The 15,800-nt window shown below is 38.3% G+C and overlaps 1 protein-coding gene across 1 annotated transcript in view; it reads right to left on the bottom strand.

Annotated features, from left to right (window-relative positions):
- LOC120629045 (E3 ubiquitin-protein ligase Ubr3) overlaps nt 1–15,800 on the bottom strand; it is an 86,871-nt gene extending 71,071 nt beyond the window's left edge. Inside the window, exon 1 of the mRNA XM_039897784.1 lies at nt 15,270–15,800. Coding sequence (XP_039753718.1) covers nt 15,270–15,486 — 217 coding nt within the window. The 5' untranslated portion in view covers nt 15,487–15,800. The remainder of the gene's footprint in view (nt 1–15,269) is intronic.

Raw genomic sequence — 15,800 nt, 5'->3', positions numbered from 1 at the left:
GCGGATGGTTATTGCCCCGACTGTCACGCCACGATGATATTCAATTGACATTTCGCTATCACGTTTTAATGAAAGCTGTTTTTTTTTTATCATCGGGTAAAAGTCATGATGCCTTTGTTTGTACAGACTAGAAAGCGAATTGCTGCTCCCGGAATGGGACCAAAGGGTATCTACCAAAGAAAGCAACTATGCTAACCTTAGACAGAAACATACCAAAAAACCGTCGCAAAATTGTGTTGAGAAGTAGGAGTCTATCCATACTAAATATTGCGATAGTTATTATATTACTCTACTCGTTCGCAGAGAAAACGAGACTTGGTGATTAAGATGACCACACAAAGGTCCCAATTGTTTTCTACACGAATCTCTGAATTATACTGAACTAGGTGTTGCCCGCGTTTATTACGGGACAATCGCTATAAACGACGTACAAATCCCGTGGGAACCATTTGCATTTGCATTGAAGGACAAACAAAGAAGCACACAAATAAACAAACAAACTTTCGCATTTATAATATAAGTAAGGATTAGGATTACCAGGTCAGGTAAAGCTATCCTCGACGACGATGGTCAGTTGATCATCGTCGTCAACCCATTATCAGCCCACTACAGGGCGTGGGTCTCGACTCAGAATGAGACAAGACTGATTTAGGTTGAAGGCGTTGTGCGAATTAGTAGACTTCACATACCGTCGCGAACATTATGGAGAACTTTCAAGCTTTCAGAATTAAAAGCAATGTTTTCGAGTGTAATTTAATTGCATTAAACGCACATAACTTCAAGAAGCTAGAAGCGCGTGTTCGTGATCCAACTCTGTCCCCCAAAAGTTACATCTAGTCTATACCACTAGGCTTTAACTGTTAAGTTATTACAACGATCACAATTCCATAATTGGCATGTCTGCTACATCTACCCGCCGCGTGAGCAGTGCGAGCCTCAATCAAGATGATTTATAAAGCCGACATGACTCCACAACTTCAATTAATCCTATCTCGGTACGCCATCAATCTCGCAACACTATCGCAGCGTAGACGGGAAAGGCAACTAACTTAGATGTTAGGATACAGTTGCGACCTGTGCTCTTTATTATAAGAACTAGCGTCTCCCTGCGGTTTCACCTGCTTGAACAATAGATACTCCATACTAATATTATTATTTTCCACACTCCATACGGATACGTACTCAATAGATTCAATCCATAGCCTATAAGAGTCCAATGCTGGACTAAAGACCTCTCCCAACAGGAGGGTTTGCCCATAACCACCATGCTGGTCAGACAGAATGGTGGTGGCAGTGAATGTAGTAGTAGCACTTTGACGTTGCGGGGTGAGGGGTGGTATTTGGGTTTCAGCCACCACACGGCATATCGAAAACACAGGAGATAAATTTATCATCTTCATAAAACACATTACGTGCCTTCTCAGAATGAGAAGGCTTTTAGGCCATATTCTACCACACAGGCCAAGTGCGGATGGGTAGACTACACTCAAGCACGCAGGTTTCCTTCACCGTTTAAAGCACAAGTGATATTTAACTTACTTAAATTACAAACGCACATAACTCCGAAAAGTCAGTGGTGCGTGCCGGGTCTCGAACTCGGTCTGCACGAAAGTAAATCCGAAGCCTCACTCACCAGACTATCGCCGCTGGTATGATTGCTGCCTAGAAATTCATCCCCAGATAAAGAAAGCAGACGGTTCCAGGCAATTCAAAGGAGACTAAGGCGGAAGAAGTTGCGGGAGACGGCCATTGATTTTACATTTTTAAAAACGACATGTCTGTGGCAGTTATGTGGCATGTGTTATGTAATAGGAATTACTGATTTCATAAAGTAGTAACACAACTAAGATTTAACGAAACTGTCCGTGGGCGATCTCCTTTATGCAAGGAGATACACTGCTTCCTAGGAATCGTTCCCCAGGAAAAGGAAATAGAGGCTTTCCTCGGGATTTGAACTTAACTGTCATCGAAAAAAAAAACATTTATTTTATACGTTCATGTGAACCAGCGGATCGTGTTCATTATTCCCCTGCCCCTGTTACAAGGTCACAATTATGTCAGTTTGCTGCAGTCAGCATCTCACACGGTTACACAGCGCGCTAAATGTGGGCCTATCGGAATGAAAACATACTGCATAGCCTAAGTTCCTGGGACATAGCTGGTGTTGTTAGCTTGGGGAGTGGAGGGGGGACGGGCACGTGTACTGCCGATCAGCTGTTTGTCGCGGCCGAGGTGAACGCACGGCGCGGCCCGTGAACACCGCCCGGTAAGAAAAGTGGTCGAGTCAATGCACTGGTAGTGCTTAGCTAGCGTACATTTCAGAAATTAATTGATCCATCGATCAGACTTGGTCAGACACAGCAACTGATAAGTAGCTTTGAGGATACCTACGTCACTCAAAAAGAACTATCAATTTCAAACAAATGTATAAGAATTTGTAACTAAACGAATGCTTAATTTTAATATAAGTGTTCATAAGTTTTCCGTTTTTTAATGTATTCTTGTTTAATTCATTTACGGCTTTAATGTGTCACGAAAAGATAAACTATACCTCGGAGAAAATCCTTATGCCGGGTCAAGATAGCTATTGACTTCTAAAGGCTACAATAAAGCCAGTAGAGTACGTATTAACTGTGGTATGCTATAACAAGCTGGAGGTTAGTTATTATCTACGTCGGAGTGCGTTTGGAATGACAGTTCCAGAACTGTATGATCGTGAAACTGTGACACGGGCGAGGAAGAACGGGTTAATTCCCAAAATGGGAGAAAACCATGTATTTGTCAAATGTGGCATAGACGTAAGATTAATACGTGTCGACTCAAATATCCATGTCGAAACAAAACGTCAGCTGAGTCAATGTAGCGGAAGGTGTGAGTGACATTTTACTTGATTGATAACAATGTCTAGATACCATAAAATAGTATAAATAAATACTATAAATAAATCTAAAGCCGACAATCTTTTTCTGCGGAAAACCTCTCACTGGTGGCTTTAAGTGGCGTGCACAAAACATGCATAATATTCTTAAAAACCGTCAAAGTTTAAATATAACTCGAATTGAAGCAGGATTTTTCCTAGTAAAATAGTAAAATTACTATTTTGATAAGAGATTGATATTGATTCTAACATTCAAATATAGTTTTGGCTTAAACACTGCACCGATCTTGATGGCATGCAATAAAATATATGCAAATATATGCAAGTTACTTATCCGTCCTTAATTCACGCAGAAACGGAGCCACAGATGGACGTGATTTAGAGCTAGTAAAGAATCTAGAAACCATAACCACGCGGACGAAGTCGAGGGTAAGTGAACGAAAACTTGTTAACACCATTGTATTCCAAGATTGTAAACTAAGTCGTAATCGATAAAAGGGTGAAATTTGAGACAGAGAGAACGGCTTCACATTGCGGGCCTGTTATAATTGCCCAGGTTATAGCAAATACAAACCAAAAAATGGCCTTTTCGGTTTATTTTGTTAAACTAACCCCAAGGTGAAAGATGTTACTATCAGGGATGTTGTATTTTATGTTTATTTTCGTAGTAGCCTCGCGAAAAACTTACAGGAGTATTACGAAGTTGACTGCCAACCTTCGCTAGTCTGAAAGAACTTTCCAATAAATTCAGCTTTATAATTTAGCTCAAAAAAGGATGGGACACTGCATACGTACAGAGGCTACTTTTTAACCCGATAATTGTCATCATCATCATCATGATGATCATATCAACCCATTACCGGCCCTCTACAGGGCACAAGTCTCCCAGAACGAGAAGAGTCTGGCCGTAGAACATAATGGAGAATTATCAAGCGTGTAGGTGTCATCACGATGTTTTCCTTCATCGTTGAAGGCGAAAGATATTTTAATTTTCTTAAACACACAAAACTTAGAAAAGTAAGAGTTGCGTGCCAGGATTCAAACTTCGACGAAAACCCACTGGGCAAATTATTAATCACAACTTAAAATTATCATAGTTGCAGGGAAAAAGCGATATCTTACGGCTAGTCATCGACAGTATGCACGATGTATGTTGAGTGAATTGAAGTCACGAGTGGCAGGGCATATTATATTGACCGGTGGTAGGCTTTATCCGAGGCTAGTTGCTACCTTGAGGCGATTGGGCACTTGCTCGTATTCAATTCGTGTTCATTACAAACATCATAAAAAAATCATAAGCAAAATCCATCTTAAAAATAAGAATGGAGTATAATAATTTAATTATTTTTTTCCTTCCCACACTGTATACAGTAGTATGTAGTAGTGTAGCAGTAAAGCTGTTGGTAAACCAAATATAAAAAAAGAAAAAAATAGAGAAAAAAAAACCGCACATTATAATTTCGAATCTTATTTTACGAATTAGCAAAACCGAAAAAAACGCCAAGCTATTCAGCATTTCGATACGATGCCGGGTAAAGAACGATTAGTGGTAAAGGTTTGATATAACTGCCTTACCCCAAAATGGTTACACCCAGGTTACTGTCCCACCCCGCTACCGTCTTTGACTGCATCATTGCTCACCACCATGTGCGATGACAGTCAAGGGTAAATTTTAGTGGATTAAAAAAAGGATAGCTTTTAGTAACCAACGGTGCCATTGTATCTTGTACATGCGCGAACATCTCTAATCATCTAAAGCCAACTTCAGACCGGTCAAGTGAGATCGTGCAATACGTACAAGGGTGATTATCACCGTCAGCCATAACAGCTGACTCATAAGTCGGGCGGGTAAGTGCATTGATCTTCTGTTTAGGGCCTCCGACTTAAGAGCGTGACATGAACAGATTCGATTTCAGTGCGACGACAACGTTGCAGTTTTCAAAGTTTATTTATTTTTGCAACTTTTTATAATTGCTAGGAGTTTTTATCTACATTTTGAGAAAATATTAGTAGCAATAAGTGTTAAAATAAATTTGTGGCAAACCTTTGAACCTGTAAAATCCTGTCGGTACCGAAATTTTTAAACCTCTGCATTTAAATATATATATATACATATTTAAATCAATAATTCAAGTACCCAAGTAAAACAAATAATGTCATTGATCAATCAAACAATACCATTTTTAAATTTAGACATTACTGAGTTGTCCCAAAATTTAAAAGACACACGATTGAACACGCTCTTTTTTTGTATCGAGAACATTCTAGTAAATCGTGAACAGCGGATAAGAATTCTGGCGTACTCAACCCCCGTTTATTGTCCCTAAAATAAATAATAATGATTGGTAAAACCCAATAACCTGCATGCATAAAAGCAGCAAAGCAGGGCAGAGCGCAGACTTCTAAATTTCTCTCTTGAATGAGAAAGAACGATAATATACTGATGATAACGATGTTGAATGTATAATCATTACTATTATAGACGGCATCGTCATCGACATCATCAGTTGAAAGCGCGAAAAAATAGATAACTAGGTACTAGAAATAATTATTACCCTACTTGTTTACTTTCCACCAAGGAATACATAGAATCCTTAGTACGAACTCACATCGTCCTGGATTTATTAAGTATTTTAAAGTGCAGTTTAAAATATATTAGAATAATAAATATACTACGACAATACACCCATTGCCATCTAGCCTCAAAGTAAGCCTAGCTTGTGTAATGGTACTAACATGACTGTTGAATAATTTTAAGAATAATACAATACTTATAATATACAAATAAATACCTTGATTCTGAAAAACATTCCTGTTCATCAAACAAACATTTTCCAGTAATGGGAATCGAACCTACGGCCTTGGACTCAGAAAGCAGGGCGGCTGCCCACTGCATGGCCGTCAAATCAAAAATGTATATTAAAGAATGTATTTTATAAAGAACATCGAAATCTTAGGATAAGAAGGGACAAAAGGATTACCTCCTTAGCTAAAAGATTATAGAAAATATAAAGCTAAAGTTTAGAGGGAAATTATAACGCTACTATTCGTAGTCTTTAAAATACGGAAACGAAAAAAATATAACATACGAGTAACACTGACACTTTCTAAGCAAGATCGACTCGGTACTTTTTATTTCATACCGAGGTGCGTGCCGGGCTTCCAAATTGATCCCCGAAGCCTTTTACCGCTATTACACCGAGCAGATCGTGCAAGTAGAATTCCCAGGTACTCATGCTAAGACCGTGAGATTAACGCTTGCATCAGTAACTTGTGCAAGTAGCTCATGCCGGTTTAGAGGCCGTAAGCAGGTCGAAAAGCACCAGTTTACACGCCATCTGACAACGTGCAGTGTATACTGTAAGGTAGGTAAGTGGGCAGAGGTCTGTGACAGAGGGAAGTCAACTGTCAACTGTGGAACCCAAAACGTGTGAAACGTGCTTGGGTTGTGTGATGGATATTGTTGTGTACGGCTGCAGAGGCAATCTAATATCAGTGTTAATATTACGTTTTACTGATTGCTAGGACTTTTATGGGGGAGTTCAAGCTTTAAGAATAAGAAGTGTTTGGGCTCAATGTAAAGTGCAGTGACGCGGTAGGCGTAATAGCAGGGAGAAAGCGTAAAATAGAAAAAACCTTCCTACTATATTGTTTGCAAAGATTGGTTGAGACACCGTTAGAGGAACACAAATGTGCTCCGAGCGCGAATTTTCCGTACCCAGCGCGTGTTTGGACACTCGATGGCCAACAACGCTCGCGAGGTGTGCGTACTAGGGGTGCATATTACTACATAAGTCGTTAAGCATTAATACGCTGGTCGTATGCGACGGATCATTTAGCACTAACCGGAATCGATTTTCTGTCTGCCACTATTCGACCGGTTTCATAAATCGCAACTATATATTTTTATTCTGCTTCGTTCCGATACCATTTTTCTTCTTTATAATTCCATACTAATACTGAATACATATTATAAATGCGAAAATGTGACTGTTTGTTTATTGGCTCAAAGTCTGAATGTAATAAAGCACATATTATCGGGTTTTATAAAAAACCAAAATAAATGCGGAAGAACTCACGGGCAACAGCTATAGTTATTAATAAATGTTAGGTTTTTTTTCCATTTGCTTCTTTGTTGCCTTTATGTCCCGTTCTATAACTATTACTTAGTTCCCATGATGTATGCAACCGTTTCAGTAGATGCCACAATTCATTGGCACTCTCGCCATTTCCCTTTGAAAGTTACCACAAATCGATATGCCCGTTTTTTGTATTCAATTCAATTCAATGGTAGTTAATATTAAAATATGGGTTAATCACATGAACAACTGTAGAAAAAGCCTCTTGTCACTACAAAAAAAAAAGATGTTATAACCAAATTGACAACTATACCACTTCCTGGTTCGAAATGTCATAATAATTTCGAGTTTTTTTTTTTATTCAATAATGTGGGTATCTCTACATACCTATAAGTACAATATGTGTGATGCACCTGCTTCATACTCGACTTCCGGGATTGATCGATACATAACACAACCAATTGGTAATTAATTAATATTGTTATTATTGCCAGAACCGGTGATAGCGCAGAGGGTAGAAGCTCGACTTCACTTTTAGGTGGCCGAGTTCGAATCCCAGCACGGAACTCTAACTTTTCTAAGTTTGTTTTAAGAAACCTGCATGCCTGAGAGTTCTACATGGAGTGGAGTCCACCAATCCGCACTGGGCCAGCGTGGTGGACTACGGTCTTAACCCCTTCTCATAGTGGGAAGAGGCCCGTGCCCTGCAGTGGGTCGTTTAATGGCTCGATACTCGATATGATGATTACCAACATCTGCTTCGATGGTCTAGTACTTTAAACGATTATAGTTCACAAGATGCTAGGTTCGATTCTCAGGTCGGGCCAAGAGTTAACTGCATGATGATACCTACCAAAAGCATTCCTCCGCATTTAATCTTATTTTTTTACAAGATGGTAGGTAACTTAGCTAAGAAAATAATAAACACGATTTAAGCTTAAGATTTTACGTGCCCACCTGAAGCTTACAACTCTATAAAGCTATGAATCTATGAATATCCCTAGATTGACGGCCTCCCTGGCGCAGTAGTCAGCGCTGTGGTCTTATAAGTGGGAGGTTTCGGATACAATACTCGGCAGAGGCAATCTGGGAATTTAATATTCTTTATTATCTCTGGCAGTGGCGTACACTTGATACATGCACAAAAACACTGCATACCCTAAAAATTTGATATTACTCATAAAGGGGAAGGATTTTTCTATTTTATGCCATTTTCCTTCTTTTTGCATACCCTGGTCAAAAACCATGTGCACGCCACTGATCTCTGGTCTGGTCAGTGGCGTGCACAGGGTATGCAGATGATATAAAATTAAGAAAATCTTCAATACGAGTTATAAATACTTAAGGGTAGGCTTTTTATAACTCTTACAATGCCTATCCTTTAGTTTTTCATAACTCGTACTGGGGATTTCCTTAATTTTATATCATCTGCATACCCCGTACATACCCTCTATGCACGCTACTGGGTCTGGTCTGGTATAGGAGGCTTCCGCCATGGCTACTTACGCAGATAGAACAACTGGCGAATGTTTTATAGATAACTGTTTATTATTTTAGACTAAAACAAGTTGTCTCTAAATACCTCGAAAGGATAACTACCGTGCTTTTTAAAGTTTTTAGTGACCCATAGTAGATTTTCCGAATTTCTTACTAATATTATAAAACCCGAAAGAGTGTTTTTTTATTTGTTTTTTAGTTAGTCCGTCTTTTTCGCCCTAACTTAGCAACCAATCAACTTTATTTTTGGCATCGATTCACTTGAAAGGACGGAGAAGAAACACAGGCTACACATTTTACACAGGAAAACTAACGCATCCCACGGGATTTCTCAAAAATAGTAATAAACGCGGTCGACAGCTAGTTTCATGATAAACAAAAGCTCACACGTATCCCCTACCCCTAGCGCCAAACTCAATTTGCTTTCGTCTGTACAGGTTTTCTCCGAAGCCCCTCCTCATCTGCCAAATCAGAGTTCAGAGTATCAATATGTACACCCATAACTAGTCCAAGGTTTTGCTCTCTGAAGGACGTATGAGAAGGGCTAAGGCTGTAGTCGTGTGGCAAAGTGTGGATTGGTAGATTTAACATTTCTTGATCTTTTGGAAAACTCTCAGATGTGAAAGTTTCCTCACGATATTTTCCTTCACCGATATATAAAGTTATATTCAATTACTTAAGTACAGGAAGGTTGAGAGGTTGTACACGGTCCTCGTGAAAGGGAAGTCGATGTCTACACCATGAGGCTATCACTGCTCCAATTATCAAATTGAGACCATACTAATGAGCACAAACATGTTATTATCTGTTATAAGTTGCCGAGGATCCCACAAACTAACTGTTGCTGCAGCGTCACCTCAAGTTTAATAAGTCTTGGAAATACCACCACATCTAATTTCAAACCAAGGCAGCAAATACCTCGGCAAAACCGGTCCAATTGTTTGGCAGCTATGATATGAAACGATACGATATGTGCCGCAGACACACAGATACTCCCGCTTAACACCCCTTTTTATGTGTCGGCGCGACAAAAAATCGAAACCACCTTTCATTTATATTTTGAACACTACCATACGAGTAAAGAAAATGGAAAACCTAGGCCTCCAACCTGTGCTACCAGCAGCATTCAAGTTGGCGACCATAAAAAGTGGCACGCGTTCGAGCAAGAGTCTTTTGAATGGTCGTGCACAGACGAAACATAATCTGTAGGTACTAAAAAACATATGTAACAGCTTGTTTAAAATGTTGTTCCAAAGTAACGAAATTTAATTTGAATTTGGAACAAATTAAACGAGACAAGTTAGACGCGGCTGTGTGACCCTCGCGTAGCGCGTACGTGTCGTCCGTCCCGCTACAACGTGTCTCGCGCGGGATTAAATTTGACAGAACTTAAATAAAGTACTCACTTTACGAAGTTAGAGCTAGTACAAATGTACCTGACAAAAAGCCTAACTAATGGAATATTATTTGGCCCGGCGTGCTTATTATGACCGGCTAATAATAGAATGGGCAGGCGCCGTCACAATTGTTTTTTGCCACCTGTCTCGTGCCATGCCGCCTTACGATGTCGTCGTCCTCACTTGCGAGCAACTTAACGGAGTTCAACCGAATGACGTACTACCCAACCCCACTAGTGCGAATAACTATTCGCCCCAGTTGGGTTGGATTATTAACTAACAATAAGACTTTATGCCAAAGGAGAGATTTTGACGCCAAGGATTCCAATGCTAGTGTGGAAGTGAATGCTAAGCTAGGTGGTTTAGTTTTTTGCTGCACCGACGCGACGCTTAAACAGGGGTATACAACGTGAGTATCGGCGTGTCTGTTGCTGTTACCGTATCGTTTTGTATCATAGCTGGACCGGTTCCGAGGAGGTATTTTCAATCTGGCGAGAGCTACTTAACCATTGAATTGAAATTTGATGTAGTGTACCGGTGGTATTTCCAAGAAGAGTATGTTCCTGAGGAGTCTCCGTTTTCGGAGCGAAATGTCCGTAGAGGGTTAATTGCCGAAGATCTTTTTGGTGTGGAGTATCTTCTTCTTACTTAATAGTACTACTCTTCACTAGTTGTACGTAGTGACTACTGCCACTTGTACGGCTCCCCGCTGGGGCGCTCCTGCCACCCGAGCTCACTCTAGAAGCTTAGTAGGCCGCCCAGGCCGCCAAGTATGGTGTGGAGTAGGTATTAGGATTGAAGAAATTATAAATTACGTCATACAGATTCTCCCGCTTTTCGCGGAGTATAGCGAGTTAATTTTAAACATGTTTTAGTCTAGCAAAAATCAACAGTTATTATAAAGCGTTCGCCTGTTGTTCTTTATCAATATTTATAATGAGCTGTTAACCATTCCGTTAGCCTCGTTTAGCGTTCAGTAACGAGGTCAAGACAACCGACATCGATGTAACTTATTTACTATATAGACAATAAAAAATGTATATTAATGGCACTATTATTGAAGCCCAGTATTGACCTAATGATACCCAGCTTATTTAAAGTTTATCGACGACCAGATCAGAAGTTTAAAGCTTAGATCCTCCACGCTGATCCAAATACGAGTTGGTGGGATTTTAACAGTTATTATCAGGTGTGATAAATAAATATATGCATAAATAATTATACTACGACAAAATCAAATCACCATCTAGCCCCAAAGCAATTGCTTGTGTTAAGGGTACTAAGATTAATATTTGTACATGAATAATGTACATAAATACATACTTATAATATGCATATAAACACACCCAGACACTGAAAAACGTTTATGTTTATTAAAAAAATATTTTCCAGTTGTGGGAATCGAACCCACAGCCTTGGACTCAGCAAGCAGGGAGGGTCGCTGCTCGTCGATTTTCTACCTACGTGCGTTACTTATTCGTTCGCGTCAAAGTTAACTACGATTTATATGGTTTTATTCATAATTGTAGTTTTTATTGTTAAAAAAAAAACAGATAGAAATTACCTACATTACATCTGCATAACTTGTATTATTCTTACGTGGATATTCATATATACTGTCGTTAAGCTGTAAACCTGTGTTTAAGGTCGCAGTGCTCTCCTTATAAATATGGCTCTTGGTTAAACCCAAAACAAAGATGCAATTCGCAGCTAAGGTCGGTAATCGTAATAATTTTGTAGTTACTTTCAAATTTATTCTCGGTTTAATATGTATTATTATGGTTTTATAGTTAGTATTGTAACTAGGTGGCCCTCTTTCGATTACATACAAATCGTAGTTTACTTTATCGGCATCGAATAAGCATACTTAGGTAAAAATCTCACAACGTGAACTCAGGTGAGACATCAGTAAGGTTAAACTTTTAGTAAAAAAAAACATTTCACATTAAAACCTAATAGATACCTAACAATATTCGGCCTGACCCGAGGATCGAAAGCAGGATCTCTCGATGCGTAGTGGAACATGTAGTACCTAGTAATAATAAGACGAATAAAAAAACAAGTTTAAACTGACCACGAAAATAAACGCCTACACATATATAAGAGTATAAATGCTGGCTGCAAACACTATTAACTGCTACACTATAATCAGCTGAAAAAGTGATTTATTGAACTATAAGACACGTAACGCTGCGGCGATGACGCGTGGCTGCTGCCTCAACGCGTCGCAGCAGTAAATCGTAATCCACACCCTTAGTATTTTACAAGCTCACAATCGAATACGTTTTCTATTTAACAAAACACTGTAAACGTAAGTAAAATCAACCTTGTATGGATTACGTTAAAGCTTATGTTTGTCCACATTTCTACAGCTCGCGTTCCTGGCGGAACAATGTTAAAATAAAAATCAATAGTACAGAATCAACGACCGGCAATGTTAGCACCATTTTGCAGTGTTATGCTTATGCATTGGTACAGGGCAGTGACAGGTGATGTGCAATGCTGTTTCCAACACTTCTCTGGCACAGATAAAAGCCTTAAGCTATCCTGGTGATTTTGTTCATATGTGTACATGTTCACATCAATTTAAGTCCTTTAGAGCTTGTTTCTACTTAGCATTGGAGTAAGGTTATTGTAGGACAAATGGAAGTGGACTAACATTTAGGAAGTGGACTAATTATGGCAAGTATTTAAAATTTGGTCGTCCATTGTATTACAGACTTAGCTTTAAGATATTTAATTGGCACAATCACCACATTTGCTTTGATAGGCGACAACACCATCACTTTATAAATAGGATAAGCCATACCATGGCCAGTAAGTTGCCTTGTCTATACAAAAATAACATAGTCGCAAAGCATTCATGGTTACAAATAATAATTCATTGTTAACAATATTGTGCCTTACAAATGTTGTATAACATTGCCACGGCCAAAATGGTCATATAAGGAGGCTGAACACTTGTGTCGAGATTGTCACAAGCAAATAAAACTCTGCAAGTCAGGCTTAGTTTTCAGGAGACATCAAAAACACTGGATGGTGGTGTATGGGTGAACAATGAAACTTTTATTACTATTAATGCTTCTTAAAATATCTTTTTACTTTTTAGTGCAATAAATGCTATTAATATATTGCACTCACAGACACAGAAGAAAGTTAACTGTCAAATTCAGTAAGCCAATGGACCATCCATGTATGTAGAAGTTGTTAACTATAAATCTGCCATGCTAATGAAAAATAGTACTTGTTAAAATGTTTCTAAACTGAATCTCAGACTGGACCTGTAAATCTTGAAATCTGTAAAAAGCTATAGCTCAGCCTGTGTATCTTAATCATTGTCTCTACTTCTTTTCTTTTCCAACTTACATAAAAAACATGTAAGATACATGCTTGTCATAGTCATACTGATGCAGGACTGGTCTGAGACAATTTTTTGCAAAAATACACTTTTATCATTAGCACAGCAGAATTGTCTTAATGCCTGGGTCACATAACCCCCACCCTTTATAGACAGCACAAATCATACCATAGAATAATGTGCGTAGTCCTTATCTATACAATAATAAGAATATTGCAAAGCATTGACTCGTAAGGTTACACATGATTCATTGTTTACAAGGTTGTGCCTTACATATATTATATATTCAGTGACATTGTTGTAAGAAAAATGGCCTTACAGGTGTGGCTGATTTTAATTTTTACTATAAGTCTTTAGGAATATAAGATAAACATTGAGAGAATAATGGCCTAGCTTTATAAGCAACCCCAACCTACATTACTCCAGATGTTAGTAACTGCATATAATGTGTTGCTAATATAACAAAACACTAACTTATGACATGACTGAAAATAAAGTCCATCTTACCCCTAATGTTGAGACCAGATGATTTCCATCGCAGACTTTACCTGTATTCTTTGGACTACTTTTTATGTATTCATTTGACATAAAAAAATAAATTATTGAGGTCCCACTTTACAGTTTAATACTTGGAGATATGCAATGCAATGCTTCGATGGAAATTTAGTTGTATTGATAGATTTGCTCTGTCCATTGAATATAAAAATATGCATACCATATTCCAATGAAACATACACATATATGTATAGAGTCAAAAACTCATTATCTTATAAAAGTTTAGAGTATAATACAATATTTTAGGTTCATAGCAGCTCTAGAAGCAAGCCTTTAATGATAAATCTATCTATTAGCTTAATAGCTAATCAATAGATAGTAGCTATAAAAGATTTTCCTAAATCTAAACACTATCTACCTTGACCACCTAATAAGTTTGGCCATCCAAAGGGCTATATTGCCTACTATTTATGAATATAAAGTTATTTAAATTGGTTCTAATTCGTTACTTCGTTAGTACACTTCCATCAATTCTTCAGTGCTTCAGGCATATTCACTACAAGTATAGTTTAGAATTTCTTTTAATGTTCTGTGACAAACCAGGAAGGTTGATGAGAGGCACATTTTGCCCTTCACACATTGAAAAAAAGATACAGTTTTGGACTATTTTGAAATGCAGTTTGATGGTTCAAGGTATATAGTTTATTATTCGATTAAATTTATGTAATGATAAAGTAATTCAAAGCAATTGTTGCTTAAAAAAGTGTTTTGATTAAATGTGTTTAGTTTAATATGTTCAACAGTATGAGCCTCATTGGTGAGGCTTTGGCTTTTATTTGTGGAGATAGAGTTTGACCGAGTATTGAGTGGTAGACTACAGCCTAAACCCTTTTCATTCTGAGAGGAGAGTCATGTTGAGGGGGGTACTGGGATGATAATATTACATCAAGCAGCTGATAGGCAATAAATGGCCCTTATCAATCCTCCTCTTTTCAAGGCTGCTGATCTGACACCAGTATGCACAAAATTACATATATCACAGAGCTCAATTTCACATTCGCACAGTGGTAGATTCTAACATTCGGATTATAAAATTCTGTACAATTTTTTTAACTAAGCAATTAAAAAGTAATTTTTACATAAGTAAGGTGAGTTGTAATTTTTATAGATATCATACTATTAAAATATTACAAATAGTATGCAGTTTCATATAAAGTACAAATAATGTATCAACAATGGATCAACTGTGAATACGAACACAATTTAGGGGAGCAGTATAACAAATCCAAAATCATTATAACTCCTATTTTGTAATTTTAGTTTCATATATTGTAAAATGATTTAAAACAAAGTAATGAACAAGGCACTGTCTTTTGGATCTTTGAGTTGTGTTTTTTACTTGTAGAACTGGTCAAAAGGTCAAGTGTCAAATTTAGAATAGTAATGCTGACTATATGGTACGATAAAGAAGCAAAACTGCCTCATCACAGTCATCTACACATAACCTAGAAAGAACTCTGACATACAATGAATAGTACAGTTATTATTTCCAACGGCTCACTTACCGATTGCGGCGAACTCATCGGGGGTCCTCCCGCCAGCGAGCAGCCAGCGACACCAGTCTATCGTCTCCCACTCATCTATAGCCTTGCCAGGGTTCAGCAAGACGTCCAGAAGTGGCCCCAGGTACTGCGGGTATCCGCTCACACAATCCGCATGGATATAAGCCGCGGCACCTCGTTTCCCCTTCTTCATCAACACTTGAGCCGTTGTGGTGGACATTTTTCTCACTTATATCACTATTCACATAAACCAACGAACTATACACATAAGTCACTGTATATTTCGGTCACTCACGGAAGAAACACTATTACCAGTTTTACATAAGGCAATGAACTGCGGTTCGTAACGCATCCGCGGTCGGGCATCGTGGTTGCGAGTTTAACGTACCATTGTGGAACAATCCAGGAAGAATTTTATTCACCGCGTTAAATAATACTTGATAGTTTTTTACCAAATTACTTGAATTAGCTATTTATTTCGCAGTTACAAATAAAAATAGAGCAATGCAGAAACAACTCGGCCATTCGTTTGTG

The sequence above is a fragment of the Pararge aegeria genome, chromosome 13 (assembly GCF_905163445.1).
Source record: "Pararge aegeria chromosome 13, ilParAegt1.1, whole genome shotgun sequence".
Lineage (NCBI taxonomy): Eukaryota > Metazoa > Arthropoda > Insecta > Lepidoptera > Nymphalidae > Pararge > Pararge aegeria.
The sequence above is the reverse complement of the archived record's forward strand: the minus strand, read 5'-3'. Positions and strand labels throughout refer to the sequence as shown.